The sequence below is a fragment of the Eumetopias jubatus genome, unplaced genomic scaffold (genome assembly GCF_037043125.1).
Source record: "Eumetopias jubatus isolate StellerSeaLion01/CBP00866 unplaced genomic scaffold, mEumJub1_p1.0 scaffold_16, whole genome shotgun sequence".
In the NCBI taxonomy this organism is placed as follows: domain Eukaryota; kingdom Metazoa; phylum Chordata; class Mammalia; order Carnivora; family Otariidae; genus Eumetopias; species Eumetopias jubatus.
The window spans coordinates 53,587,768-53,606,170 of NW_028274822.1; the positions used below are offsets into that span (position 1 = coordinate 53,587,768).

The window sequence follows — 18,403 nt, forward strand, 5'->3', positions numbered from 1 at the left end:
TGACTTAAATAGCCGTATACCTATTAAAGGAATTGAATTTGTAGTAAAAAATCTTTCCCACAAAGTAAACTCCAGATCCACAGTTTCACTGGCTAATTCAATTAAATATCTAATGAAAAATTTTAACAATGTCACACAAACACTTTTAGAAAATGAGGAGGAAAAATACCTCCTAAGTTTTTCTATGAGGATAGCATTACTCTAACAACAGCCAACAAAGACAATACAAGAAAACTACAGAACAATATTTCTCATGAATACAGATACAAATATTTTCAACCAAATGTTAGCAAATCACATCCAAAAACTTTCTTTATGGATTATGCATGATGACAAAATTGAGCTTATCCCTAGAATACAAAGTTGGGTTAACATTAAAAAATCAGTTAATGAGGCGCCTGGGTGGCTCAGTCATTAAGCGTCTGCCTTGGGCTCAGGTCATGATCCCAGGGTCCTGGGATTGAGTCCCACACTGAGCCCCACATCAGGCTCCCTGCTCTGCAGGAGGCCTGCTTCTCCCTCTCCCACTCACCCGCTTGTGTTCCCTCTCTCACTGTGTCTCTCTCTCTCTGTCAAATAAATAAATTAAATCTTTAAAAAAAAATCAGTTAATGCCAGACAACTGAATAAATATCCACATGTAAAAGAATGAAGCTGGATCCTTACTTCACACCAATAGAAAAGTTAGCTCAAAATAGGTCAAAAGCCTGAATTTAGGAGTTAAACCTATGTAATTCTTAGAGGAAAACATAGGGGCAAATCTGCATTATTTTGGCTTTGGCAATGGTTTCTTAAATATGACATTGAAAGCATAAGTGATGAGAAAAACCAGACTCATCAAAATTAAAAACGTTTCTGCATCAAAAAACACTATCAATAGAGTAAAAAGACAACCCAAAGAAGGGGAGAAAATATTTGTAAATCATATATCTGATAAGGGTCTGGTATCCAGAATATATAAAGAACACTTACAGCACTCAGCAATAAAAACAAACAACCTAATTTAAAAAAATGGGCAAAAGTTGGGGCACCTGTGTGGCTCAGTTGGTTAAGCGTCTCTTGATTTCAGCTAAGGTCATGATCTCAGGGTCATGAGACTGAGCCCTGCGTCAGGCTCTGCACTCAGCACAGAGTCTGCTTGTCCCTCTCCCTCTGCTCCTACCCCTGGCTAACGCGTGCATGCTCTCAAATAAATAAAATATTTCAAAAAAATAAAATAAGTAAAAAATGGGCAAAAGATTTGAATAGGTATATCTCGAAAGAGATAAACAAATGGCCAATAAACACATGAAAAGATAACCGACATCAGTAGTCATTAGGGAAATGCAAATTCAAGCCATAATGAGATACCACTTCATATCCACTAGGATGGTCATAATTTTTAAAAATGGAAAATAACAAGTGTTGGCCAAAATGTGGAGAAATTGGAATGCTCATATGCTGTTGGTGGGAATGTAAAATGGTATAGTTGTTGTGGAATATAATTTGGTGCTTCCTCAAAAAGGAATCCTAAACATAGAATTACCATATGACCCAGCAATTCTATTCCTAGGTAAATACCAAAAAGAATTAAAAACAGATGTTCAAACAAAAACTTGTACACAAATGTTTGTAGTAGCTGTATTCATAGTTGCCGAAATGGAAAACATGGCTACGAAAAGATGAATGAATAAACAATGTAATATAACCATATAATGGCTATTCAGCCATAAAAAGGAATGAAATACTATACATGCTACAACATGGATGAACCTCAAACCGGACACAAAAGGCCACATATTGTGTGATTCCATTTATAAGAAATAACCAGTAGGCAAATCCATAAAGAGAGAAAACAGATTAGCAGTTTCAAAAGGCTGGGAGGAAGGGTGAACAGACAGTGACTGCTTAATGGATATGGGATTTTTGTCTGAAGTGACAAAAACATTTTGGAGCTAGATAGTGGTGATGGTTGTATAACACTGTGAATGACTTAATGCCACTGAATTGTACACGTAAAATGGTTAAAATGGTAAATTTTATTTTATATGTATTTTACCATAATTTAAAAAATCAGTCAAGGGGCGCCTAGGTGGCTCAGTCAGTTAAGCCTTTGGCTCAGGTCATGATCCCAGAGTCCTGGGATCAAGCCCTGGATCGGGATCCCTGCTCGGCGGGAAGCCTGCTTCTCCCTCTCCCACTCCCCCTGCTTGTGCTCTCACTCTCTCAAATAAATAAATAAAATTAAAAAAAAAACGCAATTCATATTTATAGTTTAAAATGAAAAAGCTTGTAATATCTCATTAGATATAAAAAAAAAAGCATTTGACGAAATCCAACATCCATTCCTGATCATAATTCTCAACAAACTAGAAATAGAGAGGAACTTCCTCAATTCAATAAAGGGCATCTACAAAAAACATAAAGCTCAGATAATACTTAATGGTGAAAGATTGAATATTTTTACGGAAGATCAGAAATAAGGCAAGGGTGACCATACTCATGATTTCTATTCAAAATTGTATTGGAGGTTTTAGCCAGTGTAATAAAATAAGAAAAGAATACATCCAGATGAAAAGAAATCTCTCTTTTTTTGTAGATAACATGGTAGTCTAGAATATCACATGGACTGTACAAAAAAGACACTAAAACTAGTAGGCTAGTTTAGGAACATTACAGGATAGAAGATCAACACACAGAAATCAATGGTATTTCTATGACTTAACAATAGACAGTTGGTAAGTGAAGTAAAAATAAATACCATTTATAATATCAGGGACAAAAAGATATCTATGGGCAAATCTGACAAAATATGTGCAAGACATTTACACTGTAAATTACATAATATTGCTAAATAAAAGAAGAGGGGCACATGGGTGGCTGTTGTTTAAGCGTCCAACTCTTGGTTTCAGCTCAGGTTGTGATCTCAGGGTCGTGAGATTGAGCTCCGAAGGGCTTCCCACTCAGCAGGGTGTCTGCTTCTCTCCCTCTGCCCCTCCCCCTGCTCACATGTTCTCTCTCTCTCTCAAATAAATAAATCTTTTAAATAAATAAATGAATGAATGAATAAAGAGATTGTTAAGATGTGAAATCTCCTGGCAGTGATGTATATATTCAGTGCAGTCTCAATCAAAATCGGGTAGGTCTTTAATAGAAATTAACAACAAACACTTTCTAAAACTCATTATGGAAAGGCAAAGGACGTAGAATTGCAAGGAAAAAAAGCTTTGAAAAAAGAGTTGGAGGACATACATTATCTAACTTCAAGATTTACTATAAAGCTGCAATCGTTAGAACAGTGTGGTATTGGCATGAAGATAGGCAATTAGATCTATGGAACAGCACAGAGAACACAAAAACACATCCATATACATATATCAACAAATTTTTTAAAAGGATATTCTATCTTTAAAAAATTCTAGAAAATGCAAACAAGTGGCAGCAAGTGGGGAAAGCCGTAGGGGAGAAGAGGTGGGAGGGCAGGAGGGGCTGACTATGAAGGGGTAAGTGGAGACATTTGGAGGTGATGGTTGTGTTCTCTATTTTGATGGTGGTGATAGTTCCATTATATATATGTATACATACATATATATGTATTTCTGATAAATATATATAAATTTATCAAATTATATAGTTTGTATAGTTTATTGTATGTCAATTTCAATAAAGCTGTTAAAACAATAAGGGGATTTATTTTATTTTTAAAGATTTTATTTATTTGACAGAGACACAGCGAGAGAGGGAACACAAGCAGGGGGACTGGGAGAGGGAGAAGCAGGCTTCCCGCTGAGCAGGGAGCCCGATGCGGGGCTCGATCCCAGGACCCTGGGATCATGACCCCAACCGAAGGTAGGTGCTTAACAACTGAGCCACCCAGGCGCCCCAACAATAAGGGGATTTAAAGAGGACAGGTATCTGTGCACTCAAGTGCCTCCCTCTGAGTGTAAAGTGGTGGGTGCAGATTTTTTTCAGAAGCTATTTGCAAATTGGTATCAAGAACATTAAAAAATATTTGAATTCTTAAACCCAGAAATGGAATAATCTGAAATAGCAAAAATACTTATTGCACAAAGTTATTTATCACAGGGGCACCTGGGTGGCTCAGTCATTGTCTGCCTTTGGCTCAGGTCATGATCCCAGGGTCCTGGGATGGAGCCCCACATCAGGCTCCCTGCTCAGCAGGAGGCCTGCTTCTCCTTCTCCCACTCCCCCTGCTTGTGTTCCCTCTCTCGCTGTGTGTCTCTCTGTCAAATAAATAAATAAAATCTTTAAAAAAGGGGCGCCTGGGTGGCTCAGTCGTTAAGTGTCTGCCTTCAGCTCAGGTCATGATCCCAGGGTCCTGGGATCGAGTCCCGTATCGGGCTCCCTGCTTGGCAGGAAGCCTGCTTCTCCCTCACCCACTCCCCCTGCTTGTGTTCCCTCTCGCTGTGTCTCTCTCTCTCTGTCAAATAAATAAATAAAATCTTTAAAAGAAAAAAAAATCTTTAAAAAAAAAGATATTTATCACAATATTATACATCACTATTTTGATCAGTCACTTTTGATTTTTAGCAAAGTTTGTACATGCACACAATTTTAAAGATTTTATTTATTTATTTATTTATTTACTTATTTACTTATTTATTTGACAGGGAGAGAGTACAAGCGGCCGGGAGCGGCAGGCAGAGGGAGAGGGAGAAGAAGGCTCCCTGCTCAGCAGGGAGCCCCATGTGGGGCTCCATCCCAGGACCCCAGGACCATGACCTGAGCCAAAGGCAGACGCTTAACCGTCAGAGCCACCCAGGCTCCCCATGCACACAATTTTATTTTATTATTATTTTTTAACATTTTTTAAAAGATTTTATTTATTTGAGAGAGAGAGAATGAGAGATAGAGAGCACGAGAGGGAAGAGGGTCAGAGGGAGAAGCAGACTCCCTGCTGGGCAGGGAGCCTGATGTGGGACTTGATCCCGGGACTCCAGGATCATGACCTGAGCCGAAGGTAGTCGCTTAACCAACTGAGCCACCCAGGTGCCCCCCATGCACACAATTTTAAAATATCAAGTGGTTCTACAAGGCTGGCTATGAAAAATAGAAATTCCTGGTCTGCTGATGTAATAATTTTCTGTTCCACAGGCAGCCACTTTTAAATACTACTTCTAAATAACAAACATTGCTATTTGTTAATAATTTAGTTTTTGTTTTTAGGAAAGATAAACCTTTAGATTTCTCTCACCTCATCTTCATTCACTCCTCTTCATTCTGTCTCCGATTCTGTCCCTGTCTCTGTGTCTGTCTGTGTGTCTATGTGTCTGTCTCTCTCTCACACACACACATGCACTCTGGTCGGCCCCAGTATTTTTTTTCCATTCTCCTGATATAGTTACATTGTAAATGTGGATCAATATTTAGAACTTGCTTTTTATGACTACATTATTATGAGCAGGAAATAGTGTATACAGCTGACTGTGTGTTATGGCCTCAATTGTGCACTTTTCCCCCAACAAATTCAGATGTGGAAGTCCTAACCTCCAGTATCTCAGAATGTGACTGTTTTTGGAGTCAGGGCTTTAAAGGGGTAAATAAAGTAAAATAAAGTCATATGAGTGGGCCTTAATACACTATCTGATAACCTTATAAGAAGAGGAAATTGGGACACTGACAGAGGGGGAAAAAACACCTGAAGACACAGGGGGAAGACAGTTATCTACAAGCCAAAACCTACAGAAGAAACCAACCCCACCAACACCTTGATCTTGGACTTCTAGCTTCCAGAACTGTGAGGAAATAAATTTCTGCTGTTTAAGCTGCCCAGTCTGTGATGCTTTGCTATAGCAGCCTTAGCAAACTACCATGCCATATTTATATTCTACTTTCTACCACATTTTTTTCCTTTTTAAAAATTTACTTAATTTTTTATGTACTTAGCACTTAACTCAATCCTCAAAATTCCCCCAGATGTGTAGTTTTCTCTGCATGCATTGAAACAAACACATAGGTATGCTACGAGTCTTCTTGAATTAATCTTTCACAGAGCTTCTGACCTGCTCCACCACAGCTGGTCACTCCCTAGACCTGCTTCACAACTGTTGTCAGGAGATTTCTCTTCTCAATCATCTTGAGGCCTCCCTTTCCCCCTTTCTTGGGTTGGATTACTTGTTTCCTGGATTACTTCTTTGCTTTTCCCCTTTTGTACTTTTTCTAGAAATTTCTTCCAATTTATCTTCCAACTCTTCTATTGGGTTTTCCAGTGTCGCTATTCAGTTTTTAATTTCTAAGAGCACTTTTCTTTTTCTTTGCACCCCACCGCCTCCTCCCCTCCTCAGGGGGATAAGACGCTCTGTAAGAGACTGTATCAATTTTCTTTTTCTTTTTTTAAAAGATTTTATTTATTTGAGAGAGAGAGAGAGAGCATGAGCAGGGGAGAAGCAGAGGGAGAGGGACAAGCAGACTCCACACTGAGCACAGAGCCCCATGTGGGGCTGGATCCTACAACCCTGAGATCATGACCTGAGCCAAAATTGAAAGTCCAACACTTAACAGACTGAGCCACCCAGACACCCTAGAAAACATACCAATGTTCACTTCTGTCATGGAGCTTTTCTTACCCACCTTTCCCTTCTTTTCTCTTAAAAATAACTTTTTAATTTTCTGAATGTTCCTTAAAACTTTTGGTTCTTTTTTTACAGCCCTGATCTGAGCTTGCTGATTGTTAGCTGTCTGCTCATGCTTGAAAGGCACAGTAAAAGCCTCTTCAGAAGTCTGTGCTGTAGGGAGGGGCTTATCCCCTATGATCTGCAGTGTAGGTGATCTCACAGGGCTCTCACCTTGCAAAATCCCTGATGTCAGTGTGTCTTTGGTCAGTACCCCCACAATAGATTGTTCCATACTTCTGCTTAGAGGGAATAAGCCTGGCTGCCAGGATTCTGGGAGCAGTGTGAGCATAAGAAGGCTCAGGGCAGGGTGGCTCAGCATTCTGTTTGTAAATTTTCACTTATCTTTTTATTTTCAGGCTCGTAATGGTGCCCTCAACTGTGCTGCTGTCCTCCATTTCTGAGACCCTTTGTTTTAGCAGCTGAACAAGAGAAACCTCTAGTCTTCAGCCAGAGTGGAGAAGGGCTGTCACCGGGCTCTGCAGGTACAAAGAGTTCTTAGCTTCTTCGTCCCTACTTTTCAGATCGCCCAATGCTGTCCGGCCCCATGCCTTTTGTGAATCTTGGGTTTTTGCATCACTGGCTTTAGATTCTGCTTTTCCTGGTCAGTTGAGTCAGCGATCACTTGTCTATCTGCCTTCCAGCTTCCTAAATGTCACAGTTCTTTTTTTCTCTCCTGTTCTCTTCATCGTTGGCAGTTTATGCCCAAACAAGCAAAAAATCAGTTTACTGCCATTTAGTTTCAGAAGGTCTAAAGATGATGTATTCTTTTTTAAAGATTTTATTTATTTAGTTAATAGAGAGGGACAGCGAGAGAGGGAACACAAGTAGGGGGACTGGGAGAGGGAGAAGCAGGCTTCCCGCTGAACAGGGAGCCTGATACGGGGCTCAATCCCAGGACCCTGGGATCATGACCTGAGCTGAAGGCAGTCGCTTAACTGACCGAGCCACCCAGGCACCCTGATGTATGTACTTTTTTCACTGTCTTTAACCAGAAATCAATCTAGAAATAATGGAGATATTCAACAGTGGGAGACAGGGTAAGCAAATTATGATTCATACTTTCGATGTATAACCATCAAAAGAAATATTTGTTGTGAAGTTTTAGTAATGAGAAAGCTTTTGTTATAACATTAGTTGATTTTATTTTATTTTTATTTAAAGTTTTTCTCTCTCTTTTTTTTTTTTTTTTAGTAATCTCTGCACCCAACGTGGGGCTCAAACTCATGACCCCAAGATCAAGAGTGACATGCTTTCCTGACTGAGCCAGCCAGGTATTCCAAATTATTACTAAATTTTATTTTATTTTTTTTAAGATTTTATTTATTTATTTGAGAGAAAGAGAGGGAGAGAGAAATCACAAACAGGGGAGGAGGGGCAGAGGAGTGGGAGAGGGAGAAGACTCCCCGCTGAACAGGGAGCACGACCAGGACCCTGAGATCATGACCTGAGCTGAAGGCAGCCGCCCAACTAACTAAGCCACCCCGGCACCCCACTAAGTTTTATACATAGAACAATTTCAGTAACTTTTAAAATGTTTATGGAAAAAGTATGGGTAAAAAATATATCCCTTTATTAATTCATGGTTAATGAGTGAAATTATGGGGAATTTTACTTCTGTAATTTATAAATGTTCATAATATATAAATAGTATCTTTTAAATCATTAATTAGATTTAATAATACATAATTATTATGGAAGAGATAGATAATACTTAAGATACACACATACACATATGGTTTTTTCATTGTTCCAAAGCCCATCAGAGAAGTATAAACTGCCCACATGCTGCTTTATGTTTTCCTCCAAGTAAATTTACATACCACTTTTATAACGAAAATAAATATATTCTTCCTCTTTTTGTGTCCACTGTTAGTCTTAGAGTCACTAGTGGGATCATGTAAGAAAGTCTTAAAAAAAAAAAAAAGCCTGTATGAACCATGGTTAATATACAATTGTTACTTAGAAGGAAAGGGGAGATCCCTGGGAGCCTCTTAGCTTTCTCACCTTAGTAAATAGGAAGGAAGGATTGGTTTACTGGATTTGCTAATTATCAGCTTGAAAGACAAGGAGACCTCATGCAAATTCCTGGGGAGCAGTCAGAAGGATGAGAGAGAATGGGCACAGGATGCTAGGAGGCGCTGGGATACAGGGCAGAGACAGCGGGAGGTGTTGGCAAGACTGGCCGGCTTTGCTTGAGATCAGTCAGTTCCGCATATCAACAAATACTGTATGCTGTGTGGATCCTATCCAATGGGCTGCTAGCTGACCCTTGAAACAGGAATTGGGGAAAGACAGCTAATCTTTGATGGAGATGAGGAATTTCTTCACTAGCTTAAGAGAAACAGTCTTGTTGCATGCATTCGTTATCCCTGGTTTGGCGCTGCCATGGCATTTAAACCAGTGACCTTTAGACAGCATTCCTCAAGGCACAGTCCCCACCACGAGGTAGCCCTGGAGAAGGGATGTGGCACGTCTGCTATGGATGGCATTTTGAGGACATCATGGTGGTCTGCAAATACACCAGGGAGATTTTTAGAATACTCCATTTAGAGTCCTCTTTTTGGAGCAGATTGGTTACTTAGTACATTTTACTAATGAGTTATTAACTTATTCCTTTTGTTTTAATTTGTAGCACTGCAGAACACCTAGATTTAAAAGTCTACCCCTTCATAGACAAATCAGCCAGGTGGACTTCGGTGTGTTAGTTTTGGTTCCTAAATTGTGATGGATTCAGAAGGTGATAATGAGTTTCTTGGCCTCTTACAAAGTCTTAGTTAATCTTCCTCTCTTTGTATGATGTCTTTCTTTTGCTGGCTCTATTTCCTTTCTCTCACTTTTTGTTAGGTTACAGTTGTTTATCAGTCTATTTGGGGAAGGAAGAGATGGATCGTACTAGTTATTCAACCCTAAAACAACTTATCGCAAGATAATTAAAAAAAATATATCCCTTAGCTGTTATTAGATAATCTCATTTGCCCAGTTTTGCTTTTTAAGATCCTATCTAAATGAATTACTACCAGCAGAACTGTAAAAAAAGAATCCTAATTAGAGACAGAAGTTGTAAGTAATCCCTGTTTGACAATGGATTTCTTTTGGAGAGGTTGAAAACAATCATTAACATCAATTTAAATGCTTATTTACTTTACAACAGTTAACTATAAAGTGACCTTTGAGGAAGCGTATGTTTTGAAAAATTAAGCAGGAAAATTGGGGTTGCCAGTCCTTTTGGGAGATGACTCTGAAATAAACCATTCAAAGTACTGAGAAATTGACCATCCTACAAACTTCAGTAATTCATTAAATGTTCAACTTTTTCAAAACACGGTAAAAGTGGCTCATTCAAAATTTTGGGGTTGTTATTTGGTGTATCCAAAGAATGCTGTATTTAGCATTCCTGTAGTTGGATACATGTTAGGGTGTTTATTTGTTAAAACAGGATAGTTGACTGCAGGGGAAATATTTAAAGTAAAATTTTAAAATTGAGATAATTTTCTCTCATTGTTTCAGAAAAGATGGTATAATTGCTTTCTTGAGACTTTGCTCTTTAGAGAGATTCTAGTTGGGTACATAATAGAATAGTAAACACTTTTACAGTGCTTCCTATATGTCAGGTATTTTTCTAAAAGTTTTATGTATATTAAACCACACACCCTAAGACAACACTCTGAGGCTAACACTATTATCTACCACTCCTCTTTTTTTAATTAATAACTTTGTTTTTTAGAGCAGTTTTAGATTCACAACAAAGTCGAACAGAAAGTACAGTGATTTCTTATATACCCTCTGCCCCTCCTCCACCCCCGGATCTCCTCTTTATCAACATCCCCCACCAGAGTGGTACATTTGTTACAATGCTGAACCTATATTGACACATCAGTACTATCCAAAATTCATAGTTTACGTTAGGGTTCACTCTTGGTGGGGGGTACATTCTTTGGGTTTAGACAGATAGATAATGACATGCATCCACCATTGTAGTAGTGTAGTATACAGAGTAGTTTCACTGGCCTAAAAATCCTCTTTGCTATGCCTAACATTCCTCTTCCTCTCTTAATCATTATTTTTACTATCTCAATAGTTTCTTTCTTTCCAGAATGTCATGTAGTTGGAATCCCACAGTCAGATTGGCTTCTTTTGCTTAGTAATATGCATTTAAGTTTCCTCCATGTCTTTTTGTGGCCAGATAGCTTATTTCTTTTTTAATCCTGAATAAAATTCCATTGTCTGACTGTACCACAGCCCATTTACTCATTCACTTACAGAAGGATGTCTTGCTTGGTTCCAAGTTTTGCAATTATGAATAAAGCTGCTATCTATATCTATATCCGCGTGCAGGTTTTTGTGTGAACATACATTTTCAACTCCTTTGGTAAATACCAAGGAGTTCGATTGCTGGATTGTAAGTTAAGAGTATGTTTAGTTTTGTAAGAAATTGCCGAACTGTTTTCCAAAGTGGATGGACCATTTGCCATGATGAATGAGACTTAATGGTGCCTTACCAGCATTTGGTATTGTCAGTGTTTTGGATTTTGGCCATTCTAATATGTGAGTAGTGGTATTTCATTGTTTTAATTTTCAAATCCCTAATGATATATGATGTGGAACATCTTTTTATATGCTTACTTGCCATTTATGTATCTTCTTTGGGGAGGTGTCTGTTAAGGTCTTTTGCCCATTTTAAAAATCAGGTTGTTTGCTTTCTTATTATTGAGTTTTAAGAGTTCTTTGTATATTTTGGATAGCAGCCCTTTATTAGATGTGTCTTTTCCAAGTATTTTCTCCCAGTGTGTGGCTTGCCTTCTCATTCTCATGACGCTCTTTCACAGAGCAGAAGCTTTCAATTTTAATGAGGTCCAGAGTTTATCAATTACTTTTTTTCATGGATTGTGTCTATATTTTGTATGTTATACCTATTGTGTACTGTATTCTTACAATCAAGTAAGCTAGAGAAAAGAAAATGTTATTAAAATCATCAGGAAGAGAAAATGCATTTAGCAATACTACACTGTAAAAAATCTGCGTGTAAGTGGACCTGCACAGTTCAAACCTGTGTTGTTCAAGGGTCAACTGTGTTTCTTTTTTTACTCTTTTTAATGGTTGCCCGAGAGTTTGCGCTAAACATTCTACAGCTCACCCAAGTCTGCTTTCAAATAACCCTATACCACTTGGGGAGTGGTGCAAGTACCGTGTAGTTAAATAATCCTAATTCCTCCCTCCCATCCTTTGTATCATTGCTGTTATTCAATCCATTTACATACAAGCAATTTGTATTCAAAGTGACTTTGAATACAGACAAGTACATCTGACTTCAGATAGTACATCTGAATGTTAGCAGAATGGAGCAGAGAGGGTATGAGACTTGAAATGTGGAGCCTGGAGCTGCCTCCTAGTTTCAATACCAGGTTGCTCTGTAAGTCAGGGCAGGACACTTCTCTGTGTGCCTGAGGGATAAGATGGTGTCTAAGGACCAGCCCAGGCTGCAGCCCTCAGGGGCTTTCCATTACCCTGAAGTCTGTAGTAGCAGAAGTGCTCTATCTGAGTTCTTAACAGGTTTCTGTTGCTTCCATATGTATGGAAAACAGGCTACATATACATACCTGCAAAGCGCTCCATTGTGTTTTTGGAAAAGACCGTGGAACAGGTTCCTGGAGCGTTTTGACAAGTTTCAGATAGAGGTACCTAATCCTGACCCTGGAGGTTTGGAAAGACTCATCAGCTATGTTCTCATTGATTTCTGGTTATTGGCTAGTTAAGGAGTGGCAAGCATCTTAATTGTACATTAATGAGGACTTAATTACAATTAACTGATTCCATAGCAGCTAGTGATGATTAGTTTTAAAGAAAGGCTATGTTAGTTCAAGTAGTTCCATAGCCTTTCAGGCTGAGAAAGGATGGACTGTAAGACACCTTTAGAACAGAGCTCTCCGCATCTCCAGATGTCTCCATCATTTGAACTTGAGGACAGAATACATCCTCTGGATCAAGTCACTCATATGACTTAGGCCTCTTCTAAGGAGCGGGGGGTCACAAACATTTCAGAGTGTAGGTGTGGACACTGGGATTCCAAGTCAGGCTTCTCTGTCTTATTAACTCTTTGGTTTTGGACAAGCTCTGTGTTTGAGTTGAGAGTCTCACTGGTTTGTTGGGAAACTTATGAGATAAAAGACATTAAAAAAAAAAGTCTTTATTCGGCCTTATTTTTTTCTCAGATGCTCTTCTTTAAAAAAATTTTTTTATTATTTATTTTTTTTTAAAAGATTTTATTTATTTATTTGACAGAGAGAGACACAGCGAGAGAGGGAACACAAGCAGGGGGAGTGGGAGAGGGAGAAGCAGGCTTCCCGAGCAGGGAGCCCGATGGGGGGGGCTCGATCCCAGGACCCCGGGATCACGACCTGAGCCGAAGGCAGACGCTCAACGACTGAGCCACCCAGGCGCCCCTACTCTGGTTTTTTCTATATCTCTATGTCTGTCTCTCCAATTTTGGGGGCAGGGGTTTGCCCTGTGCTCTCACTTCTCTGACTGATTGAAGAGTTGTTGATTTTTCAGTTTGTTACCTTTTTACTTTTTAGGACAGAGTGACAGCTTCTAAATTCCTTGCGTGCTGGACCAGAAACCACCTCTTATCCCTCTTTTTACATGGAAGGAAACCAAGGTACAAAGCTATTTATTAATTTGATCAAGGGCCCCACCTGGCATGCAGTGGAGCCAGGATTTGAATCTAGGTGTTCTGGCTCAAGAGTCTGTGCTCTTAACAACCACACCATTAAGGACAACAAGCAGGTTGGGCCAGTGGGGAAAGGAAGAATATGTTTTCTTATCATGAGTCATTCGTGTCTCCTACGTTAACATTTTCAAAAAATTTTCCAAAACACTTAAAGGAACAAGTATCAGAATGGTTGGCTTGAAAATAATGATTACTAAAACTTGAAGTAGATACAGTGAGTAAATACTTTAGAGTAAAAAAAAAAAATCACTCCTGGGCGCCTGGGTGGCTCAGTCGTTAAGCGTCTGCCTTCGGCTCAGGTCATGATCTCAGGGTCCTGGGATCGAGTCCCACATCGGGCTCCCTGCTCTGCGGGAGGCCTGCTTCTCCCTCTGCCACTCCCCCTGCTTGTGTTCCTGCTCTCGCTATCTCTGTCTCTGTCAAATAAATAAATAAAACCTTTAAAAAAAAAATCACTCCTAAACCTACCATCTTTACAGATTACATTTCGGTTTGGTGTCCATCTTTATGGACTACGTGGATATTGTGTATTCAGCTTTTTCACTTAACATTGTATCATGGCGATTTCCCCATGTTTCTGTATCTTCTTTACAAAATACATTTAATAGCTATTTATTCTGCCTTGGTGATGTGCTAAAATTTATAAAAATATTCTCTTAATGTTTGACGTTTGATAATTATTATTTTTCTTTTACAATGAGAGATAATGTCCCGCAATTGGTTTCCTTCCTTTGAGTAATTTCATTCAGGACAGCTCCATGAATGTGTGCACTGGGTCACTGGGTATGGATACATATGCAACTATTGCTGACTTTTGTCATATTAGTTTCCACAATGGTTGTGTGGATTTTCTGGGCTTCCAACATTGTACAATTTTATGAAATTATAGAAAATATTTTATATACATATATTGGAAACCTCTTAGATACAAGTGCAGTGTCAATACCAGACGGATCTGAAATTACACATCTTCTATAAACGGATGCATAACCTTTTTCCAGATACTCAGTTTATGTTGCATGCAGCCTTGCATGTGGGAGGCAGTCTGTAGATATTTATTGGATGGATAGATGGATGGAGGGATGACCTCCAACTGATTCCTTCTAATTAACACGCAGAAAGTGAGTGGCAAAGTTGAGATGATACTCTAATTTATAATATAGAGCTCTTTCTCCTACTTTAACTGCGGTTCTACTTCATTCACCAATATATATTGTATACTTAGTATGTGAAAACAGAGTTCTAGATGCTGGGGGTGCTACTATCAATAAAACATAGTTCTACCCATCATGTACCTCACAGTTAGATTGAGAAACTCACATACCTCTCTAGAACAAGTTCTCATTCATGAAATGAATGTAGTGACTTCAGAAGTTCCTTCTAGTTTCTGAAACTCTAAACTTCCCAATTCTAGATATTAAGACTCTAGAGTAAGATTATTTTAAAGAGCAATCTAAAGGAACTGGTGATTCAAGATAATGATAGAGCTTCTCTTTTCTCCTTCCTTCCTTCCTTCCTTCCTTCCTTCCTTCCTTCCTTCCTTCCTTCTTCCTTCCTTCCCTCTTCATCATTGAGTGCATACTAAACACCAAACACAATTAAGTGCTAGGAATAAAAATAGGAATAAGATAAGTCCTCCTCTCTTAAAAAGTCTACAGTCCAAAATGGGAAGGTTTTTTGAAGAATGGTTTGGCAACACAACAGTACTGCACACAGTGTTTATGTGTATGTGGATGTGACGTGTTTACTCTAATATTCTAGCAGAAACTTAAATTGAGTGGTTCCAGTATTAAAGTAGAGGAGGGAATCAGCTAAGTGCTTCCAAACTTAATGGAAAATATCGCTGAATCTTGTAGGTTTATGTCAGGGGAAAATACTGGTTCCATACTTGCCAATATTAAGATGAAAGAGGACAAATGCAAATGGACTCACCACTTCTCTTCTTCTACTTGCACTCCTACGGACTGGAACTTACTGGGTGCTTTATTTTCCCCTGTTTTGTCAGGCTCTTCAGCATCATCCACCTGAAGAAATAATCAGATAGTCAGAGGTACCCGATTTTAGTCATCTTGCTTGAAAAACAAATGTCACATTTTATCAGAAACATCTGCAGTACTACTGGAATGTTTGGTGATTTGTAGCCTTTTTGTTCAGTGTTTGTGTATTGATGAAGGCCATCAACTACACTGTTAGCATGTGCTTTGACTCTGCTGATCTTAGTAAAATGAAACTGTATTCACTCTTAAGATAAATGTCTATGATTACTCCATAGATTTGTGAGTATGTGCTTACCTGTAAACACTATATTAGAAAGGAGCACTGCATGGAAATGGGTTCTTGGAAGTTTTGAATTTGCAGATAACAAAATACAAAAGAAGGAAGAAATTTCATTTATTGTAGTTAGAATTGTTGATACTGAGAGATTTAGGTACTAACTTTTTAAGATAAACTATATAGTATCTTCATTTTTTCCCCCTTAAACTAAGAAATCGACTTTGAATATCATGCCATGGTTTCTAAATAGCTATGTATAGACTACAGTTCACATAGAAAATGTGTCTATATTTAAATGATAGCCTAGGGGCTCCCGGGTGGCTCAGTCGTTAAGCGTCCTCTGCCTTCAGCTCAGGTCATGATCCAAGGGTCCTGGGATTGAGCCTCCCCACCCCCAATCCGGCTCCCTGCTCTACGGGAAGCCTGCTTCTCCCTGTCTCTCACTCCCCCTGCTTGTGTTCCCTCTCTCACTGTGTCTCTCGCTGTCAAATAAAATCTTTAAAATAAATATAAATGAGAGCCTATGGGACAAACCTAAATTTGAAATAAATCTTATGACTATGGAGAGCAATTAGATTTTTTCCCCTTTTTTCTGTGTATTAATAAATTATTTTTTCTAAAAATAAAAACAATTTAATTAAGTAATATGAAATTAAAATACATAAATATAAAATGTAGAAAGATAAAGCCCCTTAAGAATCACTTTCAAACTTTGCAGCACATTTGTACATCTATTAATATGAACCAGCTTGGTGCCCCTATTATTTGTTTTTTAAACTTTGCCCTTCCTTGTACAGAATCCTGAAATCACTATATAGTGAATTTTGTATGGCTTGGAACAGACTTCTTTACCCTGAACATATTTTTAAAAGTATTTACTCTTATGCTGTCATTTTTCTTTTTCATATTTAGTTCCTAAATCCACTGTCCTGAAATGTTTGTGCTTAAGAAACAAAGTAGAGATTTAACATTTTTTTTCCTACATGGATCATCAGTTGATCTGGCTCCTTTTATCAACTAATTCAATTTTTTTTTAATTTGAGATGCCAACTTTATGTTCTACCAAACTTCACCTATACATTCCCATGTATATAGCCTTGTTTTTGGTCTACTGATCTGGTCTTATTACTCCTCCCATTTTTTTTCCTAATCTAATTTTAAATAAATTTGGTATTTTCTATGGCATGACTCCTCCTGTAATTCTTTTTTTAATGTAATTTTTAAAATTCCTGTGTTATATTGGAGTATTAACTTCTAAATAAATTTAACATCAAATTGTCAAATCTCTCCTTCCAGCTTCTACCTAGTGATAAAACTCACGTTGGAATTTTTATTAGTGTTTTAATTCAGTGTATAACTTTTGAGAGAATTGCTATCTTTATACTATGGAGTATTCCTGTGCAGGAATATTGAATGGAATAGTTTTCCACTTTCAGATCTCTTATGTTTTATTTTTTTTTAAAGATTTTATTTATTTATTTGAGAGAGAATGAGAGATAGAGAGCACGAGAGGGAGGAGGGTCAGAGGGAGAAGCAGACTCCCTGCTGAGCAGGGAGCCCGATGTGGGACTCGATCCCGGGACTCCAGGATCATGACCCGAGCCAAAGGCAGTCGCTTAACCAACTGAGCCACCCAGGCGCCCAGATCTCTTATGTTTTATTTAAGGGAAAGTTTTTAGATTGTTTTCAAGTAGGTGTTATTATATATTCTTTGTGAAGCTCAATCCTGTTACAGTTTTTGTTACTAATGTGAATGGGCTTGTTTTGCTCCATTACATTTTCTGTGTATTAATAATATACAGAGGGGAGTGCCTAGGTGGCTCAGTTGGTTAAGCAACTGCCTTTGGCTCAGTTCATGATCCTGGAGTCCCAGGATCCAGTCCACATTGGGCTCCCTGCTCAGCGGGGAGCCCGCTTCTCCCTCTGACCCTCCCCCCCTCATGCCCATTCTCCCTCTCTCAAATAAATATACAAAATCTTAAAAAACATATATATAAATAGGGGTGCCTGCGTGGCTCAGTCGTTAAGCATCTGCCTTCTGCTCAGGTCACGATCCCAGGGTCCTGGGATTGAGCCCCACATCGGGCTCCCTGCTCAGCGGGGAGCCTACTTCTCTGTCTCCAGATCCCCCTGCTTGTGTTCCCTCTCTCTCTGTGTGTCTCTCTCTGTCAAATAAATAAATAAAATCTTGAAAAAAAATAATATACAGAAACATTACTGATATCTCTGTATTTATATTGTATTCTTTCACTCTAGTGAATCCTAATCATTTTTCAGTGGTTTCCATTAGATTTTCTAAGAGGACATACATATTATCCACAAATAAAAGCAATTTTACTCTTTCTTTGGAATATTTAGACCACATTTCACTTTCTTGCTTTGTGTACTGGCTAATGAGGGCAAATAGTACTGAACAAATCTGTGAAAATAGGCACCTATATCTAGCTTCTGAATCTAATTGGAATGTCTCTACCATTTCACCTTTAAATATGTTTAATTAGGTGTCTTATAGTTGTCTTATATCATGTTAATATCATATTAATAGTTGGAATGCCTTCTGAATTTTATTCAATACTATATTTTTTTTTTAGACTTTATCTTTATTTATTTGCCAGAGATAGAGCGAGAGCGAGAGAGAACACACAAGGAGGGGGAGCAGCAGGTAGAGGGAGAAGGAGGCTCCCCGCCCCAGGACCCTGGGATCTTGACCTGAGCCAAAGGCAGACACTTAACCAACTAAGCCACCCAGGCATCCCTCAATAATATATTTCTTAGCATGCATCTTGAT

The 18,403-nt window shown here is 38.6% G+C and overlaps 1 protein-coding gene across 14 annotated transcripts in view; it reads right to left on the minus strand.

Moving 5' to 3' along the window:
- Positions 1 to 18,403, minus strand: part of DLGAP1 (DLG associated protein 1) — a 306,524-nt gene that overhangs the window by 35,908 nt on the left and 252,213 nt on the right. For all 14 annotated transcript variants that reach the window (XM_088019672.1, XM_088019671.1, XM_088019683.1 and 11 more), the window contains one exon: positions 15,274 to 15,365. In XM_088019672.1, the coding sequence (XP_087875798.1) occupies positions 15,274 to 15,365 (92 nt within the window). The remainder of the gene's footprint in view (positions 1 to 15,273; positions 15,366 to 18,403) is intronic.